General features: G+C 35.4%; 1 protein-coding gene across 3 annotated transcripts in view; it reads left to right on the top strand.

The window, feature by feature from the left end:
• The window catches only part of LOC114063754, a 198,280-nt gene that overhangs the window by 154,133 nt on the left and 23,281 nt on the right, over positions 1-20,866 (top strand). For 2 of the 3 annotated variants that reach the window (XM_027896256.1, XM_027896254.1), the window contains 3 exons: positions 7,363-7,442; positions 10,706-10,786; positions 15,259-15,338. In XM_027896256.1, the coding sequence (XP_027752057.1) occupies positions 7,363-7,442; positions 10,706-10,786; positions 15,259-15,315 (218 nt within the window). In that variant the 3' untranslated portion in view covers positions 15,316-15,338. Of the gene's footprint in view, positions 1-7,362; positions 7,443-10,705; positions 10,787-15,258; positions 15,339-20,866 lie in introns of those variants that run through there. The other variant, XM_027896255.1, reaches the window with a different exon arrangement.

The following is a 20,866-nucleotide window of genomic DNA, read 5'->3' as shown; positions in this document are numbered from 1 at the left end:
GTATATGATTTTTAATGTTCCCTCCAACCCAAACCATTCTGTGGTTCTATGATTCTGTGGTTAGAGAAGGACAGTGAGACACAGTAGCAGAGAGATGGGACCCTTGGAAAACGTGCCTTCCCAAATTCCCCGCTCCTGTGTGTTTTTGTTCATCTACCTGCATAAGTCTTTACTCATATGAGTAAAATAATACCTACCAAACAAAACCCCACCTTCTAAGTGGACCTTGAAGTTTATTGCTTATTTTATCAAGGGGAAAAGGAAATTTATTTGCAAACATGTTGCTGGCTTGGTGAAACTTGCTCAAAATGGTTCTGCCAATTCTGCTCCAAGAACAACTGGAAGAACTTCAGAAGTCCTTAGCCTCTGTCTCTGGAGGAACTCCCTTCAACATTTGTTACTCCTTATCTCTCAGACTGTAAGGGTTTGGTGGTTGCAGCAGAGAAGTTGCAAGCTCTGGATTATTCTTGGGTGTGTTTATGGGTCTATGATGACCTTCAAAACCAAAATAAATTGAGTCCTGTTTGCCTTGGACAAGCCCCTACAATTTGAGTGTGCCAGATCTCAGAGTACCTTGAGATAATATGCTGGAAGTAGCTTTAGACTGTCCATCACTCCATTTAGTATCCAGTTTAGTATCATCCAATTTAGTAACTCTATTGAGGGAATCATCTACTATCAAGGGGAAATATTCACTTTTTTTCTAGTTTAATATCCTTCAACTTGAACTAAGTTATGCAAACATGTACTGAGACCAGATTCAACAAAATTTGATTTTTTTTTTTAAATCTAAAGCAATTTCTCTTAGTCTATCATGAATGGAGAATTATTCTACTCTCAAGAGGAATTTAGTCCTTTTGGAGGCAAAAAGACAGCACACCAAGCCTTAGTTTATGCTGATGCCTTTATACAGTGGGGGATACTCCCACTGACAGCAGTTTTCCATTGTAGCTCTAGTAGGTGAGAGTGGATGAAGCATTCAACAGCCTCTGCACTGAGTAGGGGTATATGTGAAAAATCCTTTTTCAGTTTATCTCACATTCTGAACTGTTCCCTCCAGGTGGTCCCACCAAAACACAATGCCTTTCTTTTTCAAAATTCTGTTGTCATGTGATGGGTGGACCTGGTAAAGAGAGGAATGCATTCTCCACTAAGGATAGAAAGCACTTTTCATTACTCATGTCTTAAGGGATATTTTTTGTCTTAAGGGATATTTACTGAGGGGCAACTCATCTGAATGCTTCATTGTGAAAATCCACAGCCTTATTTTATTTTTTTCCAACCTTTTAAGAAAATCACTTTCCTTTTTTTTCTCTGCCTCAAGTATTGATCTTTTCTTCCTACCTTTAATACCACTGGAAAATAAAGAGTACTGGGCAAAGGAATGAGAATAGAGAAGGTGAAGAAAAACCATTAAACTTGAAAAAGAGTAAATCAGGGAAGTAAAATATCCATATCCTTACTCCTTTTTCACCTGTGGAGTAATGCCCACCTTGGTCCTAAGTGTTCATAATTTGGCATTTGGTGATTTTTTCCAACTTAGTTTATCTGGAAGAGTGAAAAAGAGTTGTTAGTTTCATTTTGATTGTTGGTTTGGTTTATGTTTGGTTTTTTGTTTGGAGGGTTTTTATTTTGGCCTGGGTTTTTTTAAAACAGTACCAAGTGGAAAGAAATAGGAAAAAAGCTGTGAGGATGTGATTTTATTTTGGAGGAAGTGCCTACAAACAGGACTTGAGTTCTTTTACAACAAATCAAATATCCTACGTATACTGCTGAGGAACTGTGTAGGACATTTTTTACCACTGACACCTGGTGAAGCCCTCCATGGTTGGATTCCCAGAAGCACTTGTGTCATACTCCTGTTGCCACACAATCTTAACTGTGTGAAGCCCTCAGTCTTTAGGCTGAAACTGTAACTATTAATGTATGCTCTTTGCAGCCAAAGAATTTATTTGTGAAACTTCAGTGAAATCCTTTCAGAATTCTTGAATTATGGGAGTTTGTAAAACAGAGTATGCTTCCATTGTGTTTAATAGGCAGTGAAAACAAACCAAAATCAGCAGAAAATGGGCTTCTTTTAATGAGAAAACTGAAGCAAACCCTACTGAGAGCTGCTGTTTTTGACTGTTCCTTTTAGTTCAATGTCTCCTCAAATTGGTATTGAAAAATGGTATTTAAAAAGAAGTATGTTACTATGATTTTGAACTTTAGGACATTAGGCAGGTTGTTTTTTAAAACATATTAAGAGGTTGAGGCGAATCCTAAAGGGAAATCTGTGAAGTTAATGGTAGAGCTTAATGAGCTTAGACACTTTTTCTGACATTATTTACCTTTTTCCCTTCCTGGCCTGAAGCTTCTTGAAAGGCTGAAGAAAGCTGATTTCAGATAGATTCTGTGTGCATAAAAGGAAATCTTAATTACCTGACTGAACTACTCAAAGCAGAACAATAATCTTTAATGCTGAGGAAACTGAAATGTTATCTATAGATTAGGACTTCTAGATTTTTGTCATGCCATGAACATTTCGAGATTTTGGCTCAAAAATAATAGGAGTCATCAGGCTACTACACAAAATAGTAGTAATAGCATCAACTACTATTTTTTAAAATTTTTTTATTAGAACAACTTTGTCTTACAAAACAGTGCCCAAAAACAGCTTCCTGGATGATAGGAACACATTTGTCTCACATATAGTTTATTTCAGTAGGTAAGCATCCAAGTTAAATGCTATAGTAAGCTAAAAGAGTTTTTTTTTCTGAATTAAATTATATACATTAAATACATTTAAATGTCATTTAAGACTGTAGTTAAAATTTTTAAGAATTGAGGCATTGGAAGATATTTGTTTATTGGTAATGTCTCATCTTTTTCAGACTGCATCTACGTTTAATAGTAAACATGTAGGTAGTTTCCCATGACCCCTGTTCCTCTTCTAACATTTCCAAAACAAGTTTGTTTTCAACTTCACACAAAGCAAATATAGGAAAGTCAAATCTGGTAGAAAATAATTAAGGTGCATCTGAAACATGCAATTTTGTGTCTAACAGTTGTGACTGGGTCCTCAAGCTTTGTCACACATTTGTCCAGTTAGAGATACTTCAGGTTTCATTATTTAAAAGATTATGTAGAGGTTTAGTGTACTTTTTTATTTTCAAGGAAAGATGATGCATTCTTTAAAATGCATTCTCTACTAGCTTTTGTCAGTCTGCACCACAAGGGGCTACATTAATTTTATAATCCTGAGAACATTATGATGGATACTTGTAAGAACTTTTGCTGTCTGACAGTGAGCCTGGCATAGTTTGAGGTAGAAATCTACTAATACTTTTGTGTGTGTGTGAGATTTTGTAAGGGTTTATAGACATCATAGTCTCTTCTAAATTCACACTAAGTCACACATCCACAAAGTCTTGAGGCTAAGCTATAACCTATGGGGAACAGAACAGAATTCTTATCATAGATCACATGAACTCCAGTAGTACTAAAAACATTCAAGGGCACCTGCATTGGTTTACATCACATAAATATTTCATAGATATGTTCTATCCTTAGAAACAGACCTGATTATCAAATTCTCAGGTAGAAAATTCAAAATTTCCTTATTTTAGAATACTGTCATTTAAAAGATGAAGAACATGAAGTATTAGCGATTTATAAAACTGCATTCTTGGAGATATTCAGATATTGACTGTACAAAATCCTAAGCAACCTGATCTGTGCTGGTTCTCTGTTTAGTTAGGAGTTGCACCAGATGACTTTCAGAAGCTCTTCACCAGTTAAAAGTATTTTAGTATGCTGTACATTGAAGAAGCTACTTTCAGGTGGTTAAATCTAAAATAATGGCAGCAAGTCTTATCCATTTGTGACAAAAGTTGATTATACTGTCTGGAGCTTTTCCATCCATCACTGTGTGAAGTAAAAAAACTTCTGTGTGCTTTTAAAGCCCGAGGGAAACATTTGTGGGCACCCTAACTCATCGATTCCTTCCACCTTCTTGTTTCTGGTGCACCAGTGCTCCTCAGCATTATCAAGGTCTATTCAATTTTGTGTTGATGTCTTTATAACACCAAGTTAGGACAGAATGGGATACTTTCAGAACTGGATGGCAACAGCTCATATCACTGACTGCCTCCTATATGCGTCACACAATCCTGCTTCTGTGTCAATAAGGAAAAAAAACCCTAAGTTTTTTTGACTGCAGCTCTTATGTAACCACTTACAAGCCTTCTGGGCTACAGAAAGGGTTTCAGGTTTGGTGACTATGATTGGAGAGGTGGTTGCCTGCTGTGCAAAACTGAGAGGCTTCACAAGTAGTCTGGTGATAGGAGTCTGTTTTGCATAGCAGGACGATTTGCATGGAGGCAGCAGAGGATCTGCTGGGACAACACAGACCCTCTCTCACTCAAGGGACTTTTAACAATTATTTTTTTCATGTACAATTGAGATATAATTTTTAAAATTTAATTTTGTTTTCCTGTTCTATCAATATTGTTTTAGAACTCAGTGTACTCTATATTTTCATTAGTAATAGCTATTTGCAAATTTAAGCTCAGCTAAATTGAAAAAAAAATATATTGTTTACAAACAAACTCATCTGAATTAAAGTTTTGGTTGGGAACATAGTAAGTCATTGATTTGGCTTAAACATTTTCTTGTGTTTTTAATCTACAGTATTTAAAAGTCTTTAAAAGTACCATTCAGACCTTGCAAATCAAATTGCAAACTAAGGCTTTATATCAGAAGGCAAGGATTAAAAGAAAAAAAAAATACTCATCTCTAATGTTTTCAACAGTTCCTCATGCCAGAAAAGCCAAGAGTGGAAGAAATAAGAGCTAGGCTGAACTGACATGTGAATTGGAAAGGCTAGATTGCTGTTATGTTGTGGGTGGGCTCTTCATACTTCTGAAGTTATAATGTTTTTATTTAAAACCTAAATTGGATTTCTGGGCATGTATGGTATACATCAATTTAAAATTATTGGAGTTCTTCATATTGTTAAGAGTGCTTCAGTTTTAAAGAGTAAGGCTTTCCTGCAAATGCCAAGTAAATTGCTCTGCAAGTCCAGAATCTTTGATCACTTCTGAATTGCAATGCCTACGAAATATGTTGTAGTGTTCTAATAATTTTACAGCTCTCTCTGATTCATATTCCTAGAACCCAAATCATTTCCAAATTGAAGAGCTCTCATTATTTTCAAGTTTTCTGTGCAGTATAAAATGATTTAAGATTATTCTGCAGCTTTTCACTTCTTATTTTGCAAAAAATAACTTTTTCCCCCCCTTTTTAAAGACCAGCTCTTTCCTCTGCAAGCTGGGAGACTTTACGAGCTAATTCAAACGTTTCATGTTTAAAATGGAAATTGAACCAAATTCTCTCCAAATAGCAATGATGATGGCTGGGGGAAAAAGGAGGAAAAAAAAAATCACTGCCTCAAAAGCTGAGAAAATACAAAGTAAGAGGCTGTCAGTGATCCTTGCTGGGAAAAGTGTGAAGAACAAGAAACATATTGTCACTGCTCAGATGCGGTCAAGGTGAAGTGGGGAGACTGAATGAAAGTTACAACAATGTGACAAAAGAGAGACACAGATCCATTTAGTCTTGGAAGGAAGAGAGCAGGGGGAACAGAAGGCTAGTTCACGTGTTGCTTCTAAGCTGATTTTTGCTGTCATTTTATCATACAATTTCAGAGGGAAATGATGTATGCCCTTTTGTATCTCCTGACTTTGTCTTTTAAGAATAACAGTTTCTTTCTCACTAGTGACCTTGTTCTTTTTAAACACATGGCAGTAGTATATTGTTTATAAGTCACATGGCTTTCTAAAGAAAACTCTCCTCGCTATTTCTTGTTAGCAGTAGAGCCTTTTCTTGTGGTATTGGTTTTTTTTGTTTGTTTGTTTTTTCTTTTTCCTCCAAACACATGCACCTGGTGATTTTTGTTCCCAGTGGCTCATTGTTGAAGACTAAACAAGAGCAAAAAAAGAAATGTTTTGGGGGACAAAGCACACCAACCTGCTGGGGATCCCTATGTCTGCGCCCTACATTGCTATGAGTTGTACCCAAAATCATCCAGCTTAGTTCCCACCTGGAAACCTGCACCTGCTACTTCTGGTCCTGTTTGAGGAGCTAGAATGGGTTCCACATACAGACTCTCCAAAAGAAAGGGGAGAAAATGAATCTAAAAAGCATTACGATCTTGATGGAGTTACACTGACGTACAAAAAGAAAAAGGGACTGGGGAACCCACCCTGCCAATGCTCAGACACTTCAGCAGTAAGGCCGAAATTGGTGTGGAGGCAGGATGAAAAAAATTACAGATCAGAGCAGAGAGGTTATAAGTGTTTCAAAATTGTATTACTAAAAACACAGTCTGGAAACATCTGGAAAAATCTGGAGATTTCCAAAACACATGTTGAAACACAAAAAAGGACATGGTCCATCACAGCTTTGGCACTTCCAGTCATTTGAGAGAAGCAAAATGTAAACTTTGTGCATCATACCTCCCACTGAAAAAGTAGGTCTGCATTTTTGTTGTTTTACTTGTTAAGAGCTGTGATGCATTTCAGGAGATACCCCAATGAATGGAGCCTCTGTGGGACTGGAGGCCGATTTACAACTCTCTGCTCCTGACAGTGGGGCTTGTGAGCCTTTTCTGCTGTACTCATTTTCCTTAGAGTACGTGTTTATGTCCATGTGCTGAAGAGTTTATACTGCCTCAGAAGGTACAGCGGGTTTACAGCTGGAGGGACAGAGGATGGGCTCCCTTCACACAGCTCTACTTTTAGAGGCATAGCTTCCAATAGAGGGACAGGGTGATTTCATAGCACTGTGAAGCCAATATCATCAGTTTAAACCTATCTTACCTACATGAAAATTGACCAGGAAAGCTGGTCTTATTTAGGACAGTGTGTTCTCCAATATTTCCAGTGAATCATTAATCTTAAATATATTTATAAATAAAACTTACAGAGCTAAAAATGTAATTTGGAAATCTGTTAAGAATAATCAGGCTCAAAAACTCCTCCTGGACTTTTTGTGGCAGGTACCTGAACCTATAGGGAGAATGATTTGTTTCTTTGCTGCTGTACCAGGAAACATTTAGTGAAACTGGTATTTCCCTAGTTCCTCTCTATTTAAGGTTCCCCATTTTTCATTTCTTGCAGTTTTTTTTCTTTATCCCTACTCCTCATATATCTAGCTTTTTTTATTCCCTTTTTCTTTCCTTTCCCCTGAACTCATGATTCTTTTCGCTTTCCCATTCCCAGTATTTCTACTGTTTTTCTATTACTTTTGAATCCTTTCCATCTTTCCTGCAGCAACTCCCTGCTGCAAGTCCTTCACAAGCCTTTGTTACCCCTCTTGCAGTGGCCGACCTCTGGCTGAAATCTGGAGCTGTTACAGAAGAAAAGTTGCCAGGGTTTATCTGCCTGTGGTTTAAACGCAGGGTAATTACATTTCAACTTTCAGATTACTTGATATTTTTGAGAGATTTTGATGAACCATCTCTCTGTTTGTCTACTAAGCAATGCTCAAACTACAGGGTATCTAAACAGTATTAATTTAATTTTAATACATGCATAATCAGTAGTAAGTCAGCAATTAGTATTTCAATAATATCCAAACAAACATAATTTTCCAAATTATAGAAAACTCACTCAGAAATTATATTTTATTGTATGTAGTGGTCTGTTGGAGTATATCAAATATTCAAGAGACTAAACATTATTTTTGTAAATTTGAGGATTATTACTCCTAGCAAATTTCAATTTACATAGGTACAAAAAAAGTAAGTTAAAAATAATTCAATTTTTTTCTAAGGGTATCTCTTATATATACAGTTTGGTGCTACATAGCACCAGAAGTTTAATTAAGATTTTTGATTGATTTTTAAGGTAATCTTTATTTATGTCATTCTAACATATTCTGAATTTTGAGATGTATTGTTCCAAAAGGTGAGTTGGTAAGTAAATTAGTCCTTTAGGTGCATTGGTGCATTAGGACCAATGCAAGCTGGTGCATTAGGTCTTTCAGCTCCCAGGAATTTGTGAGAGAGTTGCACCAGATCACATTGTTTTGGCCTGGTTACTCCAATCTGCAGTTCTTCAGGTTCAAAACCAACCGAGACACCAAATACTATTAATCATCACTGTTATGTTTAGTACTCACAGTTTGAAATTTTCTGTTTTCGCAAGTGCAAACCCCATTATGTGTGTTACATGTAACTGTGAGAGAAGCACTTAATCCTAGTTTGCTGCCTATAGTTGCTTCAGATACATTTATAAGGAGAGGTCTTCCTATAGGATCTATAAATCACAAATTACCTTTGAGCTATACTATGTTTTAAAGTAATGTTAACATGTTAAAATAAAGGTCTGTGTATTGTTTGTAATACACATGACTGCTTGCTGTGTACAGAATAATCCATGTACCACCCATACTGAAACTGGTTATTAAATATGCTGGATCAGTTTACTGGTAGCTCTAATACACTTCTGCAGCGAGGGACTACTTGTAACATCAAAGCAGCGGAGACATTAGTTCTTTTCCCCTATAGCCTCTGACCTGAAAGCTTTGCTTTTTATCTCTATATAAAAGGAAAATATTCTTTTCAAAGAACCCTGTCTAGAATCTGGATATTTTCTCCATTGTAGAATAAGAGCCTGTGAAAATAATTTACAATTTTTCATCCTTGTTCAGAGTATTGTTTTTTTTTTTTTTTGGACATCATGCCTCTTTGAGAGTAAAACTCTTGCTTTCAAGTAATAGTGACTGGAAAGTGCTTTCTAAATCCTGAGGTACTTCTGTTTTCAGTAACCCCATCAGCCTGAAGAAAGGTGATGGAACATTTCTATTTTTAAAACAAATGAAAAGAGATATATTGTGTAAGAGAAAGAAAATAAAGTTTGAGAAATTTAAACTAATGGCTAATTAATTGTACATAGGGTTTGTAAGGGAGCCAACATCTGGTAAAGACAAACTATATTTTATCTTGCAGATGTTTCCAGTTATTTTTAAAAAAATTTTTTTAAAAAAATCATATAGCAAGTGATCTTTCTCAAGTATATTTGCACTTTTAAATCTGTGGATTGGATCATCTTTCCTCCTGACCTTTTATGTATCAGATTTTTTTTGTATAATCTGACTTGTCTTGTTTTCGTTCAACATTTTAGGATTCTTGACCTTTTGGCTTTTAGATTCTTAATTTGAGCTATCTCAGGGAGGACTTGGTCTTCAGAAACAGCTAAGTACACAATGCCAAAAATGTGTTCTGATGTATTTTTTTATAGTAGACAATTACTTTTGAGTATCTGAAGCCGTGTTCAGAGGTAATCACAGGGAACAGAGTGCTGGGTTAAACAAACATAGGTGAAGTAAACAGATAAAGGAAGGCTGAGCATAAATGGACATATCATATCATGAATTATTGGTATTTTCATGGTGATAAAGGTATTTTAATCCTAAATTTTAAATTAACTTCAAAATAATTTCGTAAAGGCATAGGCACTGATAGTGTCACCCATAGTGTACATTGCTGTACTTGTATGATCTGAACTCCAAGGTTTTTATATCACCTGAAACTTCATTTTTTACCTGTAAGTGTTTGTTGCAATGACTTTCTTAAAATCCAAAAGAGAAATGGAAGAATCATCTAATTTCTTTTTTTTTTACTTATTTATACTAAGTCTATTTTAAAGGGTGTTGTTTGGGTTTTTTCTGTTGTTCGTTTGTTATTTGTTTCTTTGGTTTTTTATGCTATTGCTATGGCTGATGTGAGGTATTATTTTCCTTCATTCCACAATTCATGGCTACTGAGATGGCATTAAGCATTATTTAGCCTATGACACTTAACTCACAGTGGTGTTAAGCCAATGATTAAGTCAATGAAAATTCACTGATTTTGTGGATGCTCTAGGGGGGCCTTCTTATAGATATGAATAGTTCCTGTGGGGTGGTTGTTTTAAAATTTAGCCTGGGCTTAAAACTGCTTTTCCACACACTTCTTAAAAATTGCTTAGCCAAAGGAAGGATGGCACATTCCAATTCTAATGTAATGTCATAATTAAAAGAAAATAAAGCTTCTCAATATTCTCTGTAAAACTGCATATGAATAAATAAATTTCAATCTTTCTTCTGCTGGAAACAAGATGGATTTGATTTGTTTTTTAATAAAGGTACATAATTTAATTATATTTGTAGAAGTGCAGACTAGCACACTTTTTAAGCATAAATATTTTTATTAAAAAAAGGTACAGAATGGCATAGTGTAAGCTTTATAAAGTGTCCTATTGGATTTTTTTAAAAATATATGTTTTTCTTCTTTGGTTTTTGAATTAAGCAGAGAAAATTTTTTCTTGCAGGGTTAATTTTCTTAATTGAAGCACATATGTGTCCTTAAGTTATACATATTTTATCATATGTTAGTAACAAATATGTCTTTAAAATATTTTCCAGGAATCCTATAAGCAGAAATGTAGGGGGGTTGTGTTTTTTTTGTTTGTTTGTTAGTTTGTTTTTTCCCCTGATTGTAATAATTAAAAATTTAGAAAATTCAGATTGTTTTCAAAATGTAAATGTAAGTAAATTATATACTACATGTGTCTAGATAGAAGAATCTAAAATCTTCTGCCAAAAACCGTGAATATTTTAGCTTGCATTTAACTAATATGCCAACTTATGGTTACTTACGTTTTACTCCTGTTTGCTACAGGTGAAGTGGGTGAATATCAGACAGCTCATTATAGAGACAAGCATGCTGCATTCCCAAAGTAGGATGACAGAACAAGTCATGGTATGTATTGTAATTTCAGTGCTACAATACATCTTCAGGCTCTCTGAGGTAAAATGCTTACTAAGCACTGCATTGGGGCTGTCAGATTTCTTCATGGGGTGGTAATTAAATTGAGGCAGCTCTACCGTTCATTTTGTGGAACTAAGCCAGAATTATCTATATCCTAAAAATATTCCACCGTAGACTGCTGGTTGTAGCAGGAGCACAGTTTTTTGCATATAAATTATCTTTCATGGAAAACATCCTATTTCTCAGTGCTTTTTCTTACCTCCATAGGTTGCAGGAGAGGAGAACTGTTTTGTCACTGGAGGAGTTCAAGTCTGAGGGAAACCGGCCATCAAAGATGATGTCTTGCTTAAGACTGCAGACACTTGGGCTGGATTCCAGTTATGACTAATGGGGATAAAGGATTGATGGTCATTGTGACCAAAGGTGGCATTAAAGTTTCCTGCCTGATTTACAGTGCTCTCAACCCTGATGTAATTTAGAATAGCCAGAGACCTGCTAGGCCAAAGCTGGCCATTGCCTCAAAAATAAAGCTGAATGCATGTGAGGATGCAATGCGATAAACGAAAAGGAAGCTGCTTCTTGTAATTTCTGGAGACCAGCTTCATTAACAAAATGAAAAGGAAGCTGCCATTCTGAGTCAGACTAAGGGTTCTCATAGCTCAGCAGTGTGTCTCTTACAGAGCTCTAAAAACCAGAGCTATTCCAAAGTGGCCTTGGCTGAGAAATAATGCTCAGATAGAGAACGCTAGCACTTCCAGTGTCTCCTCAATCCGTTCTTCCTGAGACAGGGAGGTGAGAATTGCAGGTGGCTTTAGTGATGTAGCCGCACAATGGACTTACAGAGCAGCATAACTAGGTTCTTTTTTCTTCTCTGCTTTCTAGTGAATCTGACCTTTCTGAAATTTATAAGTTACTTAAAAACTTATGGTGAGATAGGCAGCACAATTGTTATTAGTTCAATGTCAAAAGTATATGCAGCCCATCTAACTGTAAATTTAATTCCAAAGGTATTTTTTAAGATTGAAAAGGGTGAGGCTGATGTTTAAAGGAGGCTCTTATAGGATAAGTTTCCTATAATGCACAAATGAATTTATTTTGTAATTCAACATCCTTTAGAAAATTGTTTAGTTTGAGTTCAGTTGATTTAGTCACAGAGTGAGAACCGAAACTGGGGGCGAAATAGCATACACATGCAAAACAGTTTTCAAGTGTACAGTGTGGAGGAACTGTTAATGGATTATCTGGAAATAGATGAAATCTCCTGCAAAAGCTATAGTTTCTTTTCTTTTTTTTTTATGAAATAGTGGTGAATATGAATGCATGATGAGAAAAGCTGAAAACCACTGCTGTAGGATTCAGAACATGATAAAAAAGGTTCTAAGGAAGAAACAATTTCTTGAAAAAATGTGTCGAAATGATTGTCCTTTTCCAAACTGAAATAAATAAATAAATAAATGCATGGAAGTACTTAAATCAGTGTCCAATAAATAGCCACATTAACCGAAAAAGTATTACATTGGAAAGAAGATAGAAGGGGTGACTTTACTTTATGGGTTTCCAACTTGTGAGGGTTTACCTATAGTCAGAAGAGAGAGAAAGATATGGATTCCTATGGGGAAATTCAGAATAAGAATCTGAACTGACTTGGCTTTCACCTTGAAGCATAATTTGTCATTAAAGGATATTGTGACAGAAGACAGTGCAACTGTTTCAGTAAGATTTCTTATACCATTCTCTGATTATGAAAAGGCTTTTTGTTGTTGAAAGCTGTGGTTTGCCATTTTTAAAAATATATGTATGGATCTGCCTCAAATATCTTGTACATCACAAATGTGACTTTTGGAAAATATAATTTTCCTTATTAAGTCATAATTTCACCCTGATTATTGGATTGTGAAACCCATTATTTCTTTGCTTATTTGTAATTTGTTTTGTTTTGTTTTGGAGTTTTTTTGTTTGGATTTTTTTTTCTTTTTGCCTGTGGTAAGTCATGCTATATGCATGTTCACATCCTTTGATTTTACTGCTGTTTTTTCTGGCTCCCTTGTCATATTTACTTCCTTCTGCTTGATCTATTCTACTTAATGAACAACCGTTCTCACTTAGACCAATCTTTATTTTTGCTTGAATTTTAAATAGTATATTGTAATTGTAGTAATGATGTAACACTGAAGTCCCAAGTCCCGCAAAGGCTGACTCATGTTATTCACTTTGCACAATCTGAACAGTCCCATTGGGTTTCAGGAGTTGCACACACATATAAAGCTTTGTGTCCTAATTGCCTTTAGTGGGTTCATTTTCAGTATCACAAAGCCCCATTTTAAGGACTGTTGCTCAGATCTGAAAATGCACATTTCACTGGAAACAATTGTAAAAACATGTCCTCAGATGGGAACCTGGAGAACAGAATTTTAATCTCGAGTAAATTAAGCATATATCTTGAGCAATTGTTCTTGACCAGCAGCATTTTATGACTATCTGACAATCTTTTATAATTTTGAAACATAGAAATGGCTTTATTTTTGTACTAATGTTTTCACAGTTGCAGTTTGTAGCACAAAACATGAAGCAGTAAAAGCAGAGCATTTGATTTTGTCCCCATATTCTTCTACTCAGAGGAAAGCAGCTAGAATTACAGGCAGTAATTAGCTTTCAGCCAAATTGTGTATGAAATTTTAGTCTGTAGACTCATTGCGCCCATGTCAGCCTGAAGATTAAAGGCTTTTTGACTACAGAGTGACACAGCAGCTGAGCAAGCTGTGAAGGAGCTGGTGGGATTTGTTGTATAATAACTGATCTGTGGATCACTGAAAGAGCCTGGATTTCTATGTCCAATACAGACAAACAGAAGTCTACCTTCTTGTATCTGTCTATTTTAGTAGATCACCATGTACCACTGGGGTCCACAGTGTAGCTGGCACAATTTCTGCAGTGCTGGAAACATAATATTCATTGAGATTTTGGATGCATAGACCCCAATAAAGTTAGTGTTTATCCATCCTAGCTTTTGACAGCATGCTCCAGCTTACTAATTAATTTGTTTGCTGTTTGTACTTTTTTTTTTTTTTTTTTTAACCACTATGGATATAATCAATGGATTTCAGGTGTTCTACAGTCAAGAAGACAGCTGTGCATAATGTGCTCTGAAGTTATATTGAGATTATCCTTTCAGTTTTGTTATTAGCACAAAATACTCTAATACATTTATAAATAGAGAGCTTATAAGCAGTGAAATGTGTTCTTTTCCACTGGAGGTATTCTAAACACAGCCAAGTGAATTGACGTCAGATAATTTTGCTTTCTTGACTTGGTACAGCTGTAGCAGACTGCCATCTTGGCTTTCCATCACATATTATCCAGGATATCAATCTTCAGTTCCCCTTTGTCATTGTTGCCTCGTGTTACTTATGTCTTCTGGCAAACTTCTCTTTTGCATCCGATTTGAAATAAAGAATTTTTGTTTCTAACCAGTTTGTGAGTTCCACAAGTCTTTTCTCTACTTGGAAATAAAACTAGGTAAATTCCATTCTGGTTCACATACAATGTAAACAAATTAGGTGATGTAAACATTACCGCTCTAACCTAGAACACTGGTCGTCTGGAGACCTAAATATGCCCTCAGACTGAAAAAAGGAAGGTTCCTAGCAGGTTCACTTTCTCAGTTAGTATGAAAGAGGACTATTTGATATTTAGGTTTGAGGTTTTTTTTCCCTATTTCTCAAAGACATCTGAAGGATCCTTAGTTGAGGGTAGGAGAGGAGGAGAAACAAAATTACAGTTCATGTCCTTTTTTTGTATCTGGAGTGTTGGAAAGAAGGAAAGATGGGCAGATTCAATGGGTACAATTTTTTTGAAAATTTCACCCTTCCACATTAATTTTCAAAATATTAGTGGCTTTGAATAATGTTTCAAAGTTTTATGACTTTTGGATAATATTTCAACAGCTTTGCACAGACATTGTCAGTACAAGTGATGAGCTCAGTGGTTAAACAGGCTTATAAAAATGTTTTGGGGGTAAAGGACATACTATGATGGGTGTCGCGGCAGAAGATTCTTTACTTATATCACAGTCTTGACTTCATAAGAACAGAAGTTATACTTTTGTATCTTTTAAATCAAAGAGGTAGCAAGGCATACAGATGATAGTAGTCTCGACTTTTAATATCCTATCTGAATCATTGCCAGTGTTGGATCGTGTGATTCATTTAACTTCCTGGTGCCCCTTATGTTATTTGCACATTAAGGATGATCTAGAAAGTTGATTAGAAATACTGTAGGCACTATTGCACTTTAAAAATTCTTTAAATGAAATCAGAGGCTATTTTGTCCTAATAGTTACTTCTCAGGCAGAAATCAATTAGTCTGTTAGCTTTACTCTTCTCCAAAATGGAATTGTATTGGACTGGTTTGATGTCATCTTATAATTGCACTGTATGGTTCTTTGACTCTTATCTCTCCCTCAGTCTGTGGATTTGAAACCATCAGGAAGATGTCACATTGGTATGAGTATTCTTCAGTGATAAGAACAGTAATTGTTGTAGGGAGACTTCTTAATCTTGGGTCACTCAAATCCCTTTTAAAGACAGCAGGTGCTCTCCAGAACAGGCATTAACAAGAAGAGATTATAAGGTAACCTGTTGTTCTTTATATCTCAGCATCTCTTGACAAAGCTTACCATCAGCCACTGTGTTCAGAAGCCAGTCAGTACAGAAAAAAAATCAAACATTACTCAGGAAGAAACTAATGTTTTCAGTTCTAAAGAGTGGATTCATTTTAAGGGCTGAATACTGAGACCTGTTTCAGGGAAATTTATATTTAGATAATTATGTGGGTAAATTATAAAAGCAAGAAATAAATTAGCAGGGGCTAAAAAATGGAGCTGCAGATAATAATGGTATAATGCAACCAGAAAGAAATTCTGCTCCCTCAGAAATCAAAATCCCAAACTGCATCTTGCCAAATTTGCATCATGTTGAAATTCCTTTGCCAACGATGATAAATATAGTGATAGCAAGTTAGTAATTTGTATTGTCAAACTCTAGCACTTCTAACAATATGACTTCTTCATACATACATGATTGTGCTCTGGGCTGCTTTAGCACATACAGAGTGAATTCCTGAAACTGAACATGCTCAGAGTCTAACAGAGCTCTCCAAAGTACGATCACGGTGGAACAAAAGTGTCTGTTTTTTTCAATTTACGGATCCAAATGCCAACTAAATTTTTTAAAAATAAGATTTTATTATCTAATTCTGCCCATTTCCATCAAGATTATGATGCAAAATTATTTGAGTAAAGCACGGCTATGGCAATCTTTGTGAGGTCAAGATTTAAACATACCATAAATCATTGCATTGAGACGATAAAGCCCACTTTCAAAACCAGTTCAAGGAAAGGTTTTTTTAAAGGTATTAGGATCCAGAGGTGTACTTAACACTTTCTAAGAATACACTAATCTCAGTGAGTGTTAGGGACTTAACCCTTCTTCACTCTGCTTTGAAAAAAAAATCAGCTAGGCACCTATCTCTGCTTCTGAGTTCCTCAAATACTTTTTAAAAAATCTGGCCTTTGATAACTCAAATTCCCTTGACTTTCAGTAAGGCTTTTCATCCTGAATTCTAGATCCTCATAGGTTTTGAGGGTCTAACTCTCTTAAATTAAAATGTGAGTTAAAGGCCGAGGTACTTTTGAAAACCTGAACCTTGGTGCTCAAGACTCTTCTGAAACTGAATGTTAGACTGTTAATCCCCTCAGGTGGTTGAGAAATATTTTCCTGTCACCTCTGAGAAACTGTTCTGGAGGAATTTACTTTTTTAACCACTTGCTTTGTCCTGAAGTTTATGTAAAAAGTTTGTGTATTATTTGTTATGGAGAATATTTATTTTTTTCCCTGAAAGAATGATAAAACTATTTTATAAAATGAAAAATTATGACAAAAGTATATATTTATGATTTCAGCAGGCAAATATGTTTTTTAATGGAATTTAAATAAATGGAATTTTTATGATGAAAAAAAGCACCAGTAAAAGCAGTGATTATGTTTTTCATAGTTCATTTGCCTCCCTTGCCCTGAAGATCTTGTACAGAAGGAAAATGAAATCCCTGGTGAAGCCTACAATGTCATTGACTCTGAAGAAGGACTCAGAGATCCATTGGTGTTTAATGACCCTTATTAGCCTCCACAAAAGAAACTGGTATGATCTGCTAAAAGAGACATATGGTTCTTTGGAATTATAAAGAAACACTGTTTTCTTCATGGGTAAACATTGTAGTCATGCATTTCTAAATACTGCCTGGTTTTAGATGACTGCTTTTAAAATGGCAGTCCAAATTTGGTGAGGAATTGCATTCATTTTTCATTAGTACTTGACCAAAATTGGTGGTATTTTTCCAATACAGCAATCATGCAATTTTAATGCTCTTATTATTCTGCACTATCATACCAAACTGAACAAAACACAATAGATAAGAATGAAGAGCAACTGGACTGTTTTATAGGGCACTTTATATAATGCAATTACATGGTGTTATAGGTAAATGTTAGAATATTAGGATATTGTGTATTAATTTCTTCATTAAAGCAAAACATATATTTTATTGCAGTTAAACATAAGACAGTGACAATGGAATGAAAGGAAGGGAAGAGACGGGAAGGGATTCAGCTAGGACAACATAGGAAACAAATAGGAAATATTTTATTGCAGACATATCACAGAATAACTATATAGGGTCAAAACCTATTGCATGGGTAGACTTTGGTTGCAGGCAGCAATAAAGTGCTGAGTAGATCTAAAACACTCAGCAGATACACTAGTGTAGACAAATTTTGGTGGGTAATGTTGTACTTTGTGCTTCTCTCTCTCTGATGTGCGTCCACACAGTGAAAACATCTCTATGACAGACACACCACTGACATATTTCACTGGTTCTAGAGATGGTGGACATGTACTAAACAAGAAAAGCTACCTTAGTTTCAGTTTCTTTAAAGGGTATTCTCAATTTCTAAACTTGAACCATCCAGAGGAGGAAATACACTGAACTTTTGGATTTTTATCTTGATCAGACTTCTTAGTCACTGTTTTTTCACAAGTATTTGTAAAAACAGTACGATTGGTTCTGCTAGCTTATGATTTTTTCCTACTCTAGTGTATTTCTCAATGCTTCTTAGAAGAGATGGAATTGAATCTGGCTTTTTTTTTTTTTTTAATTTGGTGAAAAGTGACAATTTATGTAAACCAAGATTCCTCTTGAAAATCAATTCAGCAGCTTGAAGTAATGTACTTGTCATATGGGAATATTAATATGAAAGAAAAATGACATGGATATATAAGAAATTAAACTAACTGCCTGTGTAGAGATATCAAAAAACACAGTGGTGAATACTCAGAAATATTTGTTGCAAGATCCTACCGCTCTACAGTCATCAGAGATGCAAATGTTCCAAATTATTTTTATCTAGTGTTATCCCAATGATTTAGAAAAACTGTAATATAGGTACACTGATGCACTGTATGTACCATGTGTCATAGCCTTTATATTGCTGGGTAGAATCCTCTGACAGAAATGCTCAGTCCAGCTCAGATTTTACAATATTGTAGTGGGAGAAACGGAAAAATGTGAATTTGCCTCTCTCACTGTGAGTGTGGGAGGGAGAAAAATGTCTAATCGGAATAGTCAGAAATTCAGACTTCCCTGTGATAGGGCAAGGCAGGGATGATGCCCTGTAAAGGAACCAAGTCATTTATTCTTTCTGGTAAGGCAAGAGTAAAGCAAGAGAAGCTGTGATACTCTGAGTCCCAGTAAGATCTTTTTACCCTATACCGCTAATTTAAAGGGCTTTAGGATGGATTTGCACTAACTTTTGAGCTTCTTTGCCCTATTAGAGAGTTTAAACTTGAGTTCTCAGTCAGAATTCATTCTCTTTTCTGCTTCCTAGTAGTACAAGTACCTTCTCTTGAACTATTGAAGAACTGTGTTTCAACAACCCATCAGGTTTAGTATGTAATTGTTAAATAGTTGTTTAGCATATAGTAGTATATTCAGGAGGAATCAATTGACCACCTTGCTTCTTTTCTGAACTGTTACTCATTAAATGTTAGTGTTGAGAACCATAACAAAACTCTCTGTTTTGATTGGTGAAGGCCAGGGGGAATTGTAGAAACATTTATGAGACACTACTGCAATTTCCCTTTAAGAAATCTAGCATCATTTTGTTTTACTTTTTGTTGCATTAGTTATGAGGTTATTAAATGAATATGAAAAAAACTGTATGTAAAACAAAATCAATTAAGAGTTATCCAAAGAATGTAAATATATTTGTTACTGCAGTCTAGTTTGGAAGAAATTCAAATTTGAATTAGAGATCTATTTTTTCATTGTGTATGCCCTGCACAGACATAAAAAATGCCAGTAAAACAGATGGCATAATGATTTTGGTAGCTTGACAGACTTACCCCACTGCTTCATTTCTCTCTGTGTTGACTTTGTCCCTTACATTCAAAAGATGGATAAATGTATTAATGTGTAGTTTACCACATGGGTCAGGGGATCTTTCTCATTTGACCTTGAAAACAAATGTTCTGTCTGCTCTGCATGGATAATTCATAAGATTTAGTGGCTCATCTCTGTATGTTTAGCATTCAGAAATGTTGTTTCCCCAAATGTGTCACTGTCTTCTGCACCAGTTAGGTAGTGCACTGTGGCTGAAAGCTGGTTGCACATTTATGGGGCTAGACCTGTGTCAAACTGTGACTTTTGGTTCTTTAGCATGAAGGTACAGTATGCTCCTAACATCATGAAACTCTCCCATTTTCATGAATTGAAGGACATACTGTTTGTACATTCTTTGGACATGATCAAATCATGTCAGTTGAAGAAAAATGCTTGATGTGATTTAGGCAAAAAAAAAATATTTAATGGACGAGCAAGTAATCCTTACAGAATTTTCCTCTAACCAATGAAGTAAGACAATATATACATGTATACGTGTTTGTGTAGAACCATAGCTACGAGGAAATAAAGGGCAAAGATAATAACATAGCCTTGAATTGCTAACTGTTAAAAGTTTGCATTAGCTGAATTATTACCCAATGATATCTAGTAAGCAACAGTACTTTAGTATATATGGGATGGAAAGAAAGTAAAATGAGACATTAGGAAATACAAGAATAAAGTCGGTTTTCTAGGTGAGACAACTAGAAGATGTAACACGTCTGGTGAATGTTGTACAATTTTTAGGGGGTTAACTTTGAAGTTATTTCTGCTTAACTTCATATCTTCATGAGCTATAGAATTCGTACAGGGTTAATAGAATAAAAAACCTAACCCTACTTCAGAGAGCTTGCAGTTAAGAGTAACATAATCGAACATTTGAATACTATCAGGATACACCCCTCCACATCAGGAGGCAGTGAGACAGTATTGATCTGCTGGGTAAGCAGCAATCACATCTCATCAGTAGCTTAGTCATTATTGAGTCTCTAGTCATAATAGTAAAATAAATGTTTAATATGGGACTATGTCTGGGCATATACTCACAAAAACTAAACAAATTGTTCAACTCCACTTTGCAGGACTATTTCTTCTGTCTAGATAGAGAATATTTGTAAAGGTACATGGATAGGAACACTCATAGTATTTTTTTCTCAGACCAAATGAAATACAGAGGCATTTTAAGGACATTTCATATTCTTGAAAGCATAGCTATACAAAGAAAGCCCTCCAATTGTCACAATAGATCACTTACATTAAATTAGGGAGTTACAATAACCTTTTGTTATTATTTCTTTTTCTCCTATCCCTTGTTCAAGTCCAAGCATTGGTGCTGCTACGTGGTGAGCTTCCAAAACTGACTCAAACTAAAAATAACATGGTAGGAAAGAAGCATAGGATTTTAGCTCCATAAATTCTCCATTTAGTCCCTTGTGTCACTACAAACATGTTTGTGCCACCAAGGGGAAAAGAGGTAAGAGATTGAAAAATGAAAGCTATCACCTCTTAGGAGAAACACAAAGTTTTTCTAGCTGAAGGTGTGTCTAGAATTGTGGTAGTAGAAAAGCTGTTCCCAGAAA

This window comes from Empidonax traillii, unplaced genomic scaffold (assembly GCF_003031625.1).
Source record: "Empidonax traillii isolate 1590-97213 ecotype Southwest subspecies unplaced genomic scaffold, ASM303162v1 scaffold490:size896199, whole genome shotgun sequence".
Classification (NCBI taxonomy): domain Eukaryota; kingdom Metazoa; phylum Chordata; class Aves; order Passeriformes; family Tyrannidae; genus Empidonax; species Empidonax traillii.
The sequence above is the reverse complement of the archived record's forward strand: the minus strand, read 5'-3'. Positions and strand labels throughout refer to the sequence as shown.